Source organism: Wickerhamomyces anomalus, assembly GCF_001661255.1.
Source record: "Wickerhamomyces anomalus NRRL Y-366-8 unplaced genomic scaffold WICANscaffold_3, whole genome shotgun sequence".
Lineage (NCBI taxonomy): Eukaryota > Fungi > Ascomycota > Saccharomycetes > Phaffomycetales > Wickerhamomycetaceae > Hansenula > Hansenula anomala.
Window position 1 is genome coordinate 441,686 of NW_017567112.1, and position 16,027 is coordinate 457,712.

The 16,027-nt window shown below is 34.7% G+C and overlaps 8 protein-coding genes across 8 annotated transcripts; 4 read left to right on the forward strand and 4 right to left on the reverse strand.

Annotated features, from left to right (window-relative positions):
- Positions 1–204: 204 nt before the first annotated feature.
- Positions 205–1,764, forward strand: MSE1 (glutamate--tRNA ligase MSE1; the record flags this gene model as incomplete). Its single annotated transcript, XM_019181710.1, has 1 exon — positions 205–1,764. The coding sequence occupies one exon, from the start codon at positions 205–207 to the stop codon at positions 1,762–1,764; it is 1,560 nt and encodes a 519-aa protein (XP_019038930.1).
- Positions 1,765–1,858: 94 nt separating this feature from the next.
- Positions 1,859–3,418, reverse strand: SMC5 (DNA repair ATPase SMC5; the record flags this gene model as incomplete). Its single annotated transcript, XM_019185599.1, has 1 exon — positions 1,859–3,418. One exon carries the CDS (start codon positions 3,416–3,418, stop codon positions 1,859–1,861), a length of 1,560 nt encoding a protein of 519 aa, XP_019038931.1.
- Positions 3,419–5,413: 1,995 nt separating this feature from the next.
- SWC3 (Swc3p) lies at positions 5,414–6,087 on the forward strand (the record flags this gene model as incomplete). Its single annotated transcript, XM_019186304.1, has 1 exon — positions 5,414–6,087. A coding segment is annotated over exon 1 (487 nt), but the record flags the coding sequence as incomplete, so codon positions are not given.
- A 1,639-nt stretch (positions 6,088–7,726) lies between these two features.
- Positions 7,727–8,968, reverse strand: MDM10 (Mdm10p; the record flags this gene model as incomplete). The annotated part of the gene is made up of 2 exons (XM_019181645.1): positions 7,727–8,820; positions 8,872–8,968. 2 exons carry the CDS (start codon positions 8,966–8,968, stop codon positions 7,727–7,729), a joined length of 1,191 nt encoding a protein of 396 aa, XP_019038933.1.
- Positions 8,969–9,662: 694 nt separating this feature from the next.
- SPO7 (Nem1-Spo7 phosphatase regulatory subunit SPO7) lies at positions 9,663–10,364 on the forward strand (the record flags this gene model as incomplete). Its single annotated transcript, XM_019180878.1, has 1 exon — positions 9,663–10,364. A coding segment is annotated over one exon (702 nt), but the record flags the coding sequence as incomplete, so codon positions are not given.
- A 432-nt stretch (positions 10,365–10,796) lies between these two features.
- COG4 (Golgi transport complex subunit COG4) lies at positions 10,797–13,154 on the forward strand (the record flags this gene model as incomplete). Its single annotated transcript, XM_019183342.1, has 1 exon — positions 10,797–13,154. The coding sequence occupies one exon, from the start codon at positions 10,797–10,799 to the stop codon at positions 13,152–13,154; it is 2,358 nt and encodes a 785-aa protein (XP_019038935.1).
- Positions 13,155–13,246: 92 nt separating this feature from the next.
- Positions 13,247–13,915, reverse strand: YTH1 (cleavage polyadenylation factor RNA-binding subunit YTH1; the record flags this gene model as incomplete). The annotated part of the gene is made up of 2 exons (XM_019185600.1): positions 13,247–13,341; positions 13,372–13,915. 2 exons carry the CDS (start codon positions 13,913–13,915, stop codon positions 13,247–13,249), a joined length of 639 nt encoding a protein of 212 aa, XP_019038936.1.
- A 262-nt stretch (positions 13,916–14,177) lies between these two features.
- WICANDRAFT_100125 (flavin reductase family protein) lies at positions 14,178–15,451 on the reverse strand (the record flags this gene model as incomplete). The annotated part of the gene is made up of 1 exon (XM_019180287.1): positions 14,178–15,451. Exon 1 carries the CDS (start codon positions 14,970–14,972, stop codon positions 14,178–14,180), a length of 795 nt encoding a protein of 264 aa, XP_019038937.1. The 5' UTR covers positions 14,973–15,451.
- Between the last annotated feature and the right edge of the window lie 576 nt (positions 15,452–16,027).

Sequence of the window (16,027 nt, forward strand, 5' to 3'; positions counted from 1 at the left end):
TTGGTAAAAGCTTTTTTTGAACCTTCTCTCAGATCAAAACATTTTTCAAACGAAGATGAGCTACACACAAAAAATTTTTGAAGATCATCAGAAACTTTTTGGAAACGGACACGACTCTGTTTTTTTTTAATTTTTATTTGTATATGGATATGGATCTTAACATTTGAATAAAGTCAAGCTCAGCATTTGCGGTTCATCAGCAGGATGTGGAGGTCTATACGACAAGCGAGTACTCTGAGACTCAAGCCCAAGAAGTCATTGAACCTGTCGAAAAAGGTAGATGTCAATCCAACAACCCCTGCTAGAACTAGATTCGCACCATCTCCAACTGGATTCCTACATATGGGATCTTTGAGAACAGCTCTATACAACTATTTACTAGCTAAACACACTGGTGGGCAATTCTTGGTGAGGCTAGAAGATACTGATCAAAAGAGATTGGTGGAAGGTGCTGAACAAAACATCTATGATTCATTAAAGTGGTGTGGATTACAATGGGATGAAGGACCATTAGTTGGCGGTGATTATGGGCCATATAGACAAAGCGAAAGATCAGAGATATATAAACAGTACTCAGACAAACTGCTGGAATCTGGAGGTGCTTACCGCTGCTTCTGTCCCAAAGAGAGATTGGATTCATTGAGAGAATCTGCAATGAAGTTACAACCACCAACTACAGTTACATATGATCGAGCATGTTCTCATATCCCATTAGAACAATCAAAAGAAAGAGCTGCAAAAGGTGAAACTTTTACAATCAGATTCAAATCTCCTACAAAATACCCTAAATTTGATGATCTACTTCATGGTACTCTAGACCTTCAACCTCAAGTTAATGCAGATGATGTTAGATATGATGATATCGTCTTGGTGAAATCTGATGGATTACCAACTTATCATTTTGCCAATGTTATTGATGATCACTTGATGAAAATAACACACGTAATCAGAGGTGAAGAATGGCTAGCATCAACTCCAAAACATGTTGCCCTGTATGATGCTTTTGGTTGGGAAGCTCCTAAATTTGTACACATTCCATTATTAACAAGTACAAAAGATAAGAAACTTAGTAAAAGATCTGGTGATATTGATGTTATGAATTTTAAAAAGAGAGGGTTTCTACCTGAGGCTTTAGTGAACTTTGTTGCACTCTTTGGTTGGTCACCTCCTAGACACGCTGGTGTGAGTATTGCTGAGACTTTTGAGTTGAAAGAATTAGAAAAGTTATTCACTTTAAGTGATTTGACTAAGGGTAATGCTAAAGTTGATGACAAAAAATTGTTATTTTTCAATAAACATCATTTGCTAAAGAGAATAGATGAGCATTTGGACCATGTTGTCAATGAAGGATACGATTTGTTATCTCCAGCTTACCCAGATATAACTAAGGATACTGTTAAAAAACTGATTAATGAAGTTAAACATAACTTTACTACATTGAATGATATACAAAATTATGATTATTTACTAGCTGGTGTTGATTTTGAGAATGAAAATGCTAAAAGATTTTTGGAAAATACCAACAGAGAAGAATCAATCAACATTTTGAAAACAGTGGAGGATGTCACATCAGTCCAAGATCTGGATGCAAAAGTTGATCAATTAACATCTGAAGGCCTCAAAAAGAGACAAGTATTTGAAACAATAAGATTCGCATTAAGTGGAAGTATTTCAGGTTTAAAAATCCCACTTTTGATTAACTTCATTGGACTAGAAAATGCCAAACAAAGAATTAGAGATGCTATAGAGAAACTTTCAAATTGAAAGAATTGCCTACGATTTCCTTTTAATGACCAAAAAAACAAAACAAACAAATTGTAAATAGAAACACTTATACACACACAAACAAGAACATAAATCAAGTATAAATAGAAGTAGCACCTAATGACAAATATTCAGCCTTTTCTGTTGGATTTGGTGTCCAAGGACCAGCCATAATACAATGAACACGCATGTTTTGTGAATAAAACAAATTAGTCAACAATTTTGGTGTGATCAAGAAATATTGGGAAGTATGTTCTTGACATGCAACTTGAACCATATGTTTATGAACAACTCTTTCATTTCTTGCATCCATACCTTGATTGATTTCATCAACAACTCTGAATGGAGATGTAGTCAATTCTTGCATACTAATCATATAAAACACAGTGGAAACAGCTCTTTCACCACCTGATTGAGAATGACTATCAAGAACTTTTAATTCACCTTCATCACGGAATTTAACTTTGATTTCTAATCTCCAATCGGAATATTTTTCAGCTCTAGCAACTTTAACTTCACCAGCAACACCAACTGATGGGAAAATACTTGAAAATTTGGTAGAAATCTTGTGAACCATATCGAGTAATTTTGGTTCCCACTCATTATGAATATCTTTAAGACTGAAAGATTGTTGTTTGATTCTTAATTCCAATTCTGGAATTTCTTGATCCAATGTTTCAAGTTGTTCATTGATTCTTTCTAATGTATTAACAGAAGATTTTGAACCAGTACCCAACAAAGTCAATTCAGATTCTAAACCTTCAAGCATGTCTCTTATTCTAACTTCTGTGAATCTTTCCAGTTCAGTGTACTTCACAATCAAGTTGTTCAATCTTTCTTTTTCATCACCTGTATATCTCATGGTTTGTTCCAATAATCTCTTTCTTTCAGAACTTTGTTTATATTCTTGATATCTCTTCTTTGCCTCTTGATATTGTTTTTCTAACTCTTTCTTTTCTTGAGCAATACTTTCAATTAATTTCTTAATTGAAACCTTCTTGTTCTCTTGATCAAACTTCTTAACTTCTAATACTGCAATAGCTTGAGAAATTTTGGTTGATTTGATTTGAACCTTTGAAATGTTTCCCAAAATTTTAATTCTTTCTTCTGCAACTAATCTCAATTTCTTTTGTTGTATTGCAAGTTCAGCAGAATAATCTTTATTAGCTTCTTGTTCCAATTTCTTCACTTTGTCCTCCAAGGAATTTATTCTAACTTCCAATCTATCATACTCTTTCTTTGCAAGTGCTGCATCCTTGATTCTTTTTTCAACTTCTGCTCTTTCTTCCTTTACTGGTCTTCTTTCTTCATCCACTTGATAAAGGTCTTCTTTGATTTGAGCCCTACGTGCAACAAGAGCTTCAATATTTGCTTCTGATTGTTTAATCTTTTCATTCAATTGACGTTTTCTTTCATCTGTCATACCACCAGCAGAAAAGTAATTTGGTCTCATATTAACTTGTGAAATTCTTGCAGTAACTTGATTTGAACCATATCTTGATCTCGACAAATTGTACATTGAATCACCACTAATGAATTTTCTGAATAAAAGTTGACCATTTTGTTGTGGTCTTTGTAAACGTTGGATCTGTTGCTCCGATAACTCTCTAGTAGCAACAGGAACATCATGAATAAAAGCTGTTTCTGCCAACATTTGAACAACAGCTTTTGGACCGGTGACAAAATCACGTAGATAACCATCGAACCCTAACTCATTCAATTGTTCTCTTGATAAACTAGGATTCAACTGTCTGTTTGCCAAATATCTAAAAGGCACACTATTCTTGTGTTTTTGGAAAATTTCTTTTGAAACATCATTATAAGCATCTTTGGAAACAGCTGTCAAAGCAAAAGTTGTTTGTATATCAACAAGTTCTTCAAGGTAGGCAGCATATTCAGGTTTAGTGGCTGATAAAGTAACACAAGGAGGTTCGAAAACTTTCCCTTTATATTGATGGAAGTCTGGAGAACGTAGTAATCCCACAGCTTTTTTAGCTTCAGATGCTAGCCTGTTAGATACAATATAACCATGACCACCAGAATCCAAAACATGTATACGATCATCAGATTTGAACTGGTGTCTTGTTTTTTGAATCACATCATTATGGAATGCTTCATCTTTCTTGAATCTTTGATATTCACTATAAATGTTGTTATATTTGGTATCTAGTTCATCATCATACACAAACAATTCTGAACTTTTGGATTTATAGCTATTAAGAGTATCTTCATCAAGGAGTTGAATAAGTTCTCGATCTTCTTTCAACTTTTCTAATTGTGCTAAACCTTTTTCATGATCTTTTTTCTTCATTTCAGCCTTAGTTTTATTTGAATTTATTAAACTCAACAATTTTTGGTGTTTTTGCTCAATATCAGAAAGTTTCCCTTTATAAGTTTTAACTTCTTCTTTAACCCGTTGTTGTTCAGTCTTTTTATCATGGACTTGATTCATGGATGCTTGGATGTCACCATCGAAAGAAGCAGCAGCCTCCTCATAAGGTCTTGTAAGCTCTTGAAATTCTTCTAATCTTTTCTTAAGTTGATCACGCTTCTCTTTCACCTCTTGTTGTTTGACTTTAAGATCTTGAATCTTAGCGTATGGTAACAATCTTTCATGGTCTTCAAACTCTTCCTTCTTCTTCTGAAAAGCTTCATATTTACGGGCTTCATCTTCAAAACGTTTTCTTTCTTCAGACAACTTTTCATGGTCAGCTATCTTGGTTTTTAACGTATCATCAAGTTCGAACTTCTCTTCATCTAATTTGATCAATTGTTGATGTTGTTCTAATAATCCAACTTCAATGGCTCTTTCAGTTTCTTGTAACAAATCTTCAGGACTCAATTTAGCAAAATCTGCAACTTTTTCTTGTGGTAAGAATTGACACAAGTTATCTAATTGGATGTTCATGTCTCTCAAGCGACCCTTGATCTTTTGTTCAGAAACTGGTTTACCGCTTAAATACCAATCAGATTTATTAGTTGGATAAAAGTCTCTTTGGATGACGATTTCAGGTTTTCCAGGTTCATTTTTCAAGGTGATTTCAATAGTTGCGCTATTTTCACCGTTTTTAATGAATTGATTCAAAGCTTTTTGTCTCCCTAATAACAATGGTGAACCACCCAAACCAAGGCACACAGCACAAACAAAAGTACTTTTACCAGTACCATTTGGACCAATGATCATGTTTAATGATGGAGACAACGTAAATTCAGTCAAAGCATAAGTAACGAAATTTTTGACTTTTACTTTAATAATAGCACCAGGGGCAAACTTTTCCAAATCTATAATACTGTGTTAGCTTTATTCAATTTAATGGGTAGAGCGAAAATTTCACTTACCAGTAGCATGGATAGTTCTTCTCTTTTTGGAGCCAGTGGCACCAAAATCATTGAGGTTAACCTCACGCTTAAGAGACATCCCTGAGGTGCTTGTAGGCGCTTCCAATGAATCAAACTGAAGTTGTTGATATTGAGACGCGTTTTTTTATTTATTTCCAGTTTTTTTTTTTCTAGTTTTCGCGCCTGGCGCGATTCAAAGCTCGATTGTTTGGTGAAGAGAACAGGACTTGTGTTAATTGAATATTTATACAGCATGATAAAACGAATTAAAGAATCAACAGAGATCAAATGACTAGAGATCTTTAAATATCCAATTTCCAAAAGATCATGTTCAAAATTGGTGAATAAATTAGTAAATTTATCAGCTCCGAGGCCAGATCACGTGATACAAGGTCGAAAAGGATTTTTCACGCTTTGAACAACAACTTTAACAAACTTATTACTGATTCCAATCAAGATTCAGTCAATTTTAGCCCATCAAGATGCCTCCAAAGGGAAGAAGACGTGGTGCTGGAAGATCCAGATCCAAAAATGAAAATGCTTCTGATATCGAAGAAGAATTGCCCCCACCCCCACCACCAAGGCCATTCAAAGAAGTTGAAGGGCTTCCACTATCAATTGAAGAGCCATCCTATAATATCTTAAACAACGCCTTGTCATTAAAAGATAGTGCTGTTTTATACTCGTCATTGATGAGATCAAGAAAATCATACACAAATGGCAATATTTTTGACCTGTATTGGGCTAAAGGTAAAACTAAATTTGATAATGATGTAAATGCAAGAGATAGAATGAACAAGTTTTGTGACTGTGCTATGACCTTAGGTCCTCATAACTTTGATGTTAGGTTTTTCATTTTGAAAGATGAAGATGTTGAAAAGAAAAGACAGGATGAGAAGGAGAAAAAGAAGGAGAAGCGTTTGGCTGCTAAGAAGATGAGAGAAGAGAAACAAAAGATTAGAGAATTGAAAAATAAAGCTAAACAAGAAGGACTAGATCCAAGCACTGTTGTTCCTCCAACCCAAGTGTCAGTAGATCAACAAACAGAACAGACAGAGCCAGCTTCAACTGCCCAAAATACTGAGGCCAAGGAAGACGAAGAGGAAGACGAAGAGGATGAAGAATCTGATGAAAACGATAGTGATAAAGAAAATGAAAGTCGAGAGACTTCAGCTCAACCAGCTTCAAAGGATAACACTGAACCACCTTCAGAAACTCAATCGAAACCTGAAGTACCAACCGAACAACCGTCCCAAGATGCTACTCCTAGTCAAGAAGCCAGTGGCTCAACTACTACACCTCAACCCCCAAAGGAACAAACCCCAAGCACGTCAACACCACAGACAGAAATACAGAACCGTCCTTTGCCTCCTCTTCAAGTACAAAATCATCAAACTCAAACTGCTTCACCTCAACCTCAAGCTCCATCAGCAAGTAATGCTTCACCAACTCAGAACCCACCACCTCAACAACCAAATCAATCAGCTCCACCACCTATTCAACCACCACAACCTCCTCCACAAAATGATATGATGCAAACACCAGAAAGCCAAATGATGATTGCGAACTTGAATGTTATCGCAAGAGCTGAACCTGCTTTGAATACATTGATGAAAATAGTGGCTACAGGTAATGCTAAACCAGAACAAATTAGAGAATTTCAAGGATATATACAGAGAGCAAAAGCAATGGGTCCAACCTCTTATTACAGACAACCACCTTTCATTTCAAATCCTCAACCTGTTTCACAACCCACACCACCTGCTCCTAAACCATTAAAGAAACCAAAAGCTCCAAAGAAACCAAAGCCACCAAAGGAGAAACAATTAACAACTTTCCAAGAGATGTATGTGGATGGTGCTGATTTGGTGTTTGAATTCAGCGAAAATGCCAATATTCGTTATCATTTACCTAAAGATAGTATAATTGAAAGATTAGAGAATGGCGATATTTTGGTTTCATTTTTGGTGATTCATAATAGGGATCAAATAAAAAGATGGAAAAATAGACAAGAAGCCAAAAAGGCAAAGAAGGAGAAGAAAGATCAAGAGGAAGAAGATGTCGAGAGTGAAGAAGCCAAGTTAGAGGAAGTTAAGGAAGAACCAAAGGAAGAAAAGGTTGAGAAGAGAACAAGAAGAACTAGAAAAAGTAGTGAAAAAGAAGCTGAAGAAAAGGAAATTGAAGAAAAAGAACTAGCAATAAAGGAGGAAAAAGAGAAGAAACTAAAAGAAAAGGAGCAAAAGGAACAGAAGGAAAAAGAAGCCAAGGAACTCTTGGAAGATCAAGAGCCAATAACGTACTTTAGTGCCATGTCCTTCACGCTAACCAACATTTCCAAACGTTTTTTGACTATCTTCTACAATAGTTTTAATGATCCTGATGATGTCAAGTCTAGAATGGAGAAAATCTTAAAAGAGGGAATCAGAGTCCCAAAACATTATTTGTGGTATTCTGTTGATGCTTATGAAGATGAAGATTTAGCAGAATCGTTAAGAGAGGCTTTATATTTGATCGAAAATCCACCAAAGGGTAAGAATAGAAAGAGAGCACTTGAAGAAAACCCTTTAATTGGGAACGCTACAGCTAAAAAAATTAAAAAGGAGACATGATTTGTATTTTTTATTCATGATGCATATTGTACTTGAAGTCCCCATTTTTTCACGTCTGGAACTTGTGAATTGATTTGAATGTCAACACCTGTAGATATCAAGAAATCTTTAAACTTACCTTCCCATTTTAACTTCACATCTCTATCATTCATCGTGGTACCAATTTTTATAACACTTGTAAAGTCCGTTTCTTTAACCAGGCTTTCAAATGCTTCAATGACAGTTTGATCTTGAGATGTATGTTTACTATAAGGTGCTAATTTTGGATCAATACGCCTTAAGGGTAGGACTGGTGAATTATTCCCACTAGTTCTCCATAACTCACACCCAAATCCCAAATCCGAGTCATAAGAATAAATGTTGAAATCATATCTTGAAGAAAATGTAGAGCTTGCACTAGTTCTGACCGAGTACGTTGATGAAAGATGTCCCAATATTGGATTGCATGCTAATGTTATCGTTAATGGTTTCCCGGTATAAGTAGATTGTGTTGAATATCTTAGTGCAGTCGAAAGACCGGGACTCATATTCATAGCACCATACCAAATTTCAGCACCTATTGATAAAGAAGAATTGTTATATAATGCAGTGTTCAATCTTTCAGCACCTTGACGGAAGTTATAAAGACACCTGAATCCCAATAATGCTTCATTTGTGGAGAAAATATATTCTCTTGATAATCTCCCGGTGTCTTTTTGAAAATAAAAAGTCATAGTACCATTGTTTTTGAGTTTTTCATGACTGACACATTTAACCAAAATTTGTGATGATTCAGATATTCTCTTAACAACCATAGCTTCTAAAGCTGACCCAGGGAAGTACATTCGACCATAATATAACGAGTGTGCTCCAAATATAGGTTTGTCCTTCTTGTAATTATATGACTTATACAATGGAGGCCGTATCACTCTGTATCCTTGTATAGCATCCTGAAGACTGATCTCACTCGTACCCAACACATGTTTAAGTGGTGTTAATGTGTATAAGTATGCTATTGAACCATTGATGGCACCGCTGTTTGTCAGCGAGAGCGAGGTTGCAGTGTTTTCTGATGACTTTGAAGAAACGCTGAACTTGAGATCAGATTCTATTGGGAAATCTATCAAGGCTGTTTCATGAATGTTAGTTTATTCTTTCTGTAATTTTGAACTTCACTCACCTTGAGATGTTGCAATGATGTTTTCATAACTGTTGTCCTCATTCCAGCCAGTGGATTTGTAAAACGATTTGAGAATGTAGTCCATATATTCGTACATAGCTCTCTGGAATCCAATTCCTGGTTAATATGAGCTTCACTATGCTCTTCACGATTCAAGTGGTCAACCATCGCTGGTTCATAAATTCGCGAAAGATCTACAACAACGAGATTTTGTTGGCCTCTCCAAATTTCAAAACCAGAATTGGACTTTTTTCGTTCAGAATGTGAAATAATGAGAATTTGAGTGACAAAGGAGTTTCAAGAACAGAATCCTTCAGAGTTTGAGCTATTCAAGAATATTGGTACTTCTGAAAGTATTTTGTGGTATTCGTTTACATTTCAGCTCGCTTATCTTTTGGTGCTCTAGGTCAAATTCGTGGTTAAAGATAGAGGAAAAAATTGAAGAGTGGATGCATCAAATAATGGAGAACCAACAATCAACGAGTAAAAGACTCGAATCACCATCTTTAGATGCCATCTCACTAGACGATACTGAGAAGTCGCCAAAGCGTACACCCAAATCCCCAAATTTCCACTCTAGAAGAGAATCTACACAACAGGAACAATCTCCAAACTCCACCTCCCCGTCACCTCTACTGCTGGCTATGGATCAAATAACACCCTTAACTTCAAGAGATGAAGATTCAGCCATATATTCAGATTCAGATGTTGCCTCTCAGAATAGCACTGTTGTTGCTAGAGGACGAGGCGCTACACAGAAGGACCCAAGAAGTAAATCAAAAGGGAGAGGCTCTAGTCGCAGAAGAAAATCAGATTCAAGTGAAAGAAGCAATAGAAGCGTAAGGTCTTCGAGTATTCACAAGGATAAAATATCGCCAACCACCAAAATCTTTAGAAATTTGCTTATATTGGAGGAAAGTCTACGTCAACAATCACAGGATCAAAGAAGTCTTAGAAGAAAATTCACTGCATTTTTAGCCATATTGACTGGATTAGCTGGTTTTGCATTCTATAGCTTGTATTTTTCAGATATAAACCCATCACAGTTGGTAAAAGTAATGTTGCAGTTTATGTTTTTCTTCATATTGATCACATTGGTGTTGTTCAATCTATCGGGTGAATATCGTCGTACAATTATAATACCCAGAAGATTCTTCACATCAACCAACAAGGGTCTAAGACAGTTGAACTTAAGACTTGTCAAAGTCAAAAGCCCTATTACTGATAGAATTATTGATTGGGCAAGAGCTATCATGATGTCAATTGTGCAATTTGACCAACAAGTTCTTGATCATACTGGATTTTTCAAATCAACAAAAGCTGGGAAATGGGTCAAGAAGAATCTCAGAATATTGGAAATAAGGGCACAACCAAGAGTTGGTGCAACGGATGTCAAATTGGTGTTGAACCCAAGAGCTTTTAATGCTGAAATTAGAGAAGCATGGGAACTATATAGGGATGAATTTTGGGCGAGAGAAGGTTCAAGAAGAAGACATAGTATCTCAGAGGAGCAACATGCTAACAAGGATGTCTTGAATAAGAATATGCTGCTGGAAAAGCACAGAAGAGAAAGAAAAGATAGAAGAAGAAGTCGTAATGATGATGTTCAAGCTGCTGCACTGAGCAGTGGGATTGACTTGAAACAGTTTAGTTCGGGCAATTACTGAACAAACTATATGAATGTTTTGCATTGGCTAGAGTGATTTATCTTTTTATGATTGGTTTTAATGGGAGTATTGCAATTTGAATTAAAGCATCGGTTTCATTTGTAGAACGCATTCGCGAAAGTTTTTCAAGATCTTGATCGATCGTGTTCAAAGTGGGAAAGCCAAACAGATCAAACCACACTGGAAAACACGAATAATACCCAACAAATTTAAGGGATCCCATCACTCGAGATTGGTTGACCTTGGTGCTCAATCAATATGGCTGACTTCAAAACACAAGAAGAGTCGCTCAGGTACGAGAAATTGCTAAATCGTATAACAAATTCCACCCAATTGGAAAAATTCATCAAAGCCATAGAGAAAACAGAATCTCAATTACAGGAGGATCTAGATAATTTTATAGACTCAAGAACGCATTTTAAAGAGGAAAGAAAACTAGAATTATCCAAGACGGAATTATCAACGACACTGAACAACTCGAGTAGTCTTGTTGATCTTTTGTCAAATGCGGGTTCATTAGCTTCAAGGATCACAGCTAGAGTTAGATTGTTAGATGCTGAAAGATCTCGAGTTAAAGAAACTACAGATTATGTGGGTAATGTAAGAGAGTTGAAATCATTAATATTGGCCGCAAATTCATCATTAGAATCACATGATTGGGAAAATGCAGCAAAAGCTATTGGAAAAATACGACTATTACCAATTGATGGTGAATTTATAAATAACGTTGTTCCATCTACAGATGTTCCAGATATTCCAAAAGTCGCAGTGGAGAAGTGGATTGAAGATTTAAGTGATTTGTTTACCAAAGAGTTCAATAAAGCCGCTGATTCCAAAGATGTTGAAAAATTAACAAAATTCTTTTCATTGTTCCCATTGATTGGAAAAGATCATATTGGGTTAGATTGTTATTCGAAATTTATTTGCAATATCATTGCAAGTCAAAGTCGGATGATTATAACAAACCAGTCTCAACAGGATAAATTTGGGTTTTATCCAGCCGCATTAATGAAATTATTGGAAATCATATCTTCAATGATTAATCAACATTCTCACATCATAGCCAAAGATTATGGAATCAGTCAAATGGCCGGTATTATTGAAAGAGTGGAAAGGGAGGCAGATTCTCAGGCTGGTTTGATTAGTGACACTTTTTATGATCAAAGAAATATTGCAAGAATCATTGATGAAGTACAATCTTACAAGTTTCCTATTTTAACAAATTATTCAAACACTGCAAATGCTTCGAGATCATCAACACCACCAAGATCAAGTTTCGATGGTAAAAGAGTCTCAGAAGATGGCTTATCAGTGGTGGAGATTGGTGATGTCACATCTGAGTTTTCATCATTTTTGAACTATTGGTCACTATATTGTAGATTTGTTGCAGTTAAATGGAATGAATATCAAAATATTAAGCAAGATGAATTGAAATTACCGAAACCAATATTGGAGAGTAAGTTTGGGAAAAAAATCCAATCAAAATTATTACCATCATTTGAAGTGTTGATCACTTTTTATATTAGAAGATCCTTGGAACAAGCATTTCAAATTGAAGAATTTCCAGACTTGAATCCATACATCATATCTAAAAAAAATGTTGCTCCAGAAAATGCACCAGTCTCATCAGCTATTGAAGATTTCATTTTAGTGTTGAATACTTCTTTAAGACAATCAATTGAAACTGGACAACCCATAACAGTTAAGAACATTATCACCAATATCAGAAAGATCATGGAGAGTGACTATCTATTAACAATTTATAAAAGACTTCGGGAATTCCAACCAAGAGCTGGGACTGTTCTTGCACCTACACATGGACCTAATTTAACTCAAAACAGACACCAGCATCAACAACAACAATCAAAAGGTAATACCATGGGCAGTATATTTTCTAGAGGTGCTTCTGCATTGAACAATATTGCATCGGGTGATGAAACAAGATTACACACTTTCATAATATTATTAAATACTGTTAATTTGGGGTCGGTATATTTTGACAAGATTATTAAACAAAATATTTCATTATTAGCCAAAAATTATCCATTTGGAACTGATTCTTCAAAATTACAAACAATTATTGAAAGTTTGAATGAAACTTTTACTAAAAAATCAAATGATACTATTGATGAATATATTGGGATTTTGTTCAATCAAGTTTTCAAAAATAAATTGAAAATTTTATTAACTGATTGTTTTAAAGATTCTGAGTATTTAGTCAGTTCATATAAGGAAGATGAAACTGTTGTTGTTCAAAGATTCATCAGTCAATGGAATACATTAATAACACCATACCATAAGACATTGGATTCTTCAATCTTTGATAAGTTCATGTTTACAATTGTCTCAACATTATCGAACCTGTTGGAGAGAAAAATTTGGTCATTAGACAATAATGTTAACGAATTAGGTTCAATCAAATTGGAAAGAGATTTCAGTGGTATTATTGGTGAAATTACAAGATCAAGATATAACTTGAGGGATAAATTCTTAAGAGTTACACAAATCATCATGATTTTAGGGTTTGATGATGAAGATGATGAAGTTGATTTAAATTGGGTCCTAACACCTTCAGAAAGACAAAGAGCTAGAAATTTACGTGTCGATAGAAAATGAAAAAGTGTCTTTATGTTTACGAGAGTTGATGTAGTTTTATTATCATTAACTTTTCAATTCATTAAATATACAAATAATATAATACATGTGTCTCAATACTCTGGATCAACAACTTTCTTTTGGAACCTTTCAAGTTCCTCTCTTTCTTTTTCCTCCCTTTCTTTAGCTTCTTTCTCCAACTGTATTTCTAAAAATGATTTTTCATGTTCTTTAGCACCAACAGCTCTATCAGGTCTTATTCTTAATTTATCTGGTAATAATTCAAATTGTGGATGTGCTAAATCACAATCAGGACCATCTGGGCAAAACCCTGTTAAATAATTTTGACAAATGATTTTCTTTATATGTCTATTTTTACAATTTGGACCTTCTGGACAGAACCCTCTTGAATAATTTAAACATTCAGGTATTTTGGATTGTGGATCTATATGTAAATATTGACATTCTGGAGTCTGAGTACAAAATCCATTCTTTGAATAAAACAGACATTCAGGCATTTTTCTTAAATTATATTCATGCAAGAATTCACAATGATCACCTTTTTTACAAAGACCTCTTAGCCAATGCTTGCAAACAATTTTGTTGCTATACATTGGTAAAACATGTTTATTTGGACATTGATCACCATTTGGACAACCTCCATGACCGTTCCAAAATTGACAAACTGGTCTATCAGGATCTAGCCCAAAGTTATATTCTGTCCGTAGGAAAGGTTCAAATTTGAATGGGTAGTTGGAACTATTTGGATGTATCACAGACATTGGTTTGTTGTATTAGAAATGATAGATATTCAAGATGTTAACTTATACTATTTGAATTTTTCTGATTTCAAAATATAAAGAAATTCGCGAAATTATTACGTAATATTGATAGAATGTTCGCGAACTCGTTCTGTGATTTGTAATGACCTTTCGAATAAAGACCCTTGAACTTTTCCAACATAAAGAGATACAAATTGTGAGTAATTAGTAATTCAAAGATAACAGACGTTTGTTACGAAAGTGTAAAAAAAACTGAAAACGTCTATTTATCTATCTGTGCGAGTCTATCCAATTCATCAATCCAGTCACCTTCTTTGATCTCACTTGAAGACTTATTCATATGTGGACGAGTAATTGGATACCCATTGTCAGTAATTGTGGTGTAGTTAATGGCTCCCAATCTTCCCACAGGTCTATATTTGGAAATGTCAATAGTCTTACGTTCTTTATTCAAAATATCTTCTCTAACCCAACTATGAACACCTTCAACAATAATCAAAGTTCCAGATTTTTGATCAGGATTTGATTTTGTATGCCATTCATGAGTTGTTAATAATTTAGCTTCAATGGAAAAAGCAGACTCAGCAACATGTGGAGGTTTAACTTTTTTGGAAGGTGATGGAGTTAATCCAGCCAATTTAAATTCATCAATACCTTTAGGTGATGGGATTGAAGTATAATTCGCTGCATCGACAAACCAATCAGAAATGAAGTTTATTGTTAATTCACCAGTATCCAAGATATTAGTCAATGTATCTTTTGTACCATCATCTCTTGCTGCATTTTTACTGACACCGAAAACGAAAACTGGTGGGTTTGAACTAACTATATTGAAAAAACTATAAGGTGCCAAATTTTGATTACCTTCTTTATCTAAAGTTGATACAAATGCAACAGGTCTTGGGACGACACCTGATATGAAAAATCTGTAATTTGTTTCAAGTTCTGATGGGTCTTGAATATCTAGTTCTAATTTTTTGTAAGTTTTCCAATCATCACTGGTTGAACCTTGGCCTACTGACCATTCCTTATTGTATTGATGTTCTAATTTAGTCATTTTGCTAGTGTGGTTTGGATCGTAGAAAGGATATCCAGTTGGTGATTCTGCAAAGTATTTATGTTGAAGCTGAGTGATTGTAAATGTTTATCCACAGTTTTGTTCATTTTGAACCTTCGGAGATCGGTGGGAGTATAGCCGATATAAAACGGAAATAGACGTACAATTAATTTAGATCATACAAACAAGAGTTCAATATCGAGATTTGTAAGTATTGATGAAGCTGTTGTTTGAGGATTGAGCTGCATCATACACTGAAAAGAGCATCTGGGAAAGAGCTGGTGTTTTCGAGTTGTATGTAATTTGTTATCACAATGTTACAAATCATATTTTGTGAACATCTCTTGATATTGTCTTGTGTAATTCATTTTTGTTTAAATATGTGTTATACATTATCATGGTTATTGATTCTTGTCCTCTTCAAATGTTAAAGGCTGCAATTAAGAAACTTAATGCAAAACTTATTTTGAAACTTGGATCCTCAAGAACCAAATGTCTAATATCAACTCTATCAGAGCCAACTTTAACAATCGAAGTCCATGGAACTCTAATAATACCACGACTTTGCAGAAACTATTGAGGAGTTAGTATTTACTTTTTTGAAATAGTCATCTTTTGTTGTACTCACCTGTAAAGTCAACACTGCAGATAATGTGATAAACACCAAAACTGAAGACAATTTCCCAATGACAACACCGAAAAATAAACCAGCCAAACTACCATAAGACAATTGTCTATAGTGTAAATTCCCATTAAATCTTGAAGTTCTTGGATGACTTAAAGAATCTGGATCCACAATTTGTTTTGGATTATACTGATTTGGGGTATTTATATTGATTGTTCCTAAATTTGCAGCTTCATTTAAGATTTTGGAATGGGTATGTAGTAATAAAGCAGTACTAGCACCAATTGCAAGTCCTAATTTAGTAGTTAATGAAGATGGTGATGTTGTTGTTGATAAAGATTTTGTGGAGATGAATCTTGAAGCTTGATTTCTTAAAAGAGAAGGATAAAAGCCACTTGATTTGACAGAACGAGAGGCTATTCTAAAAGTA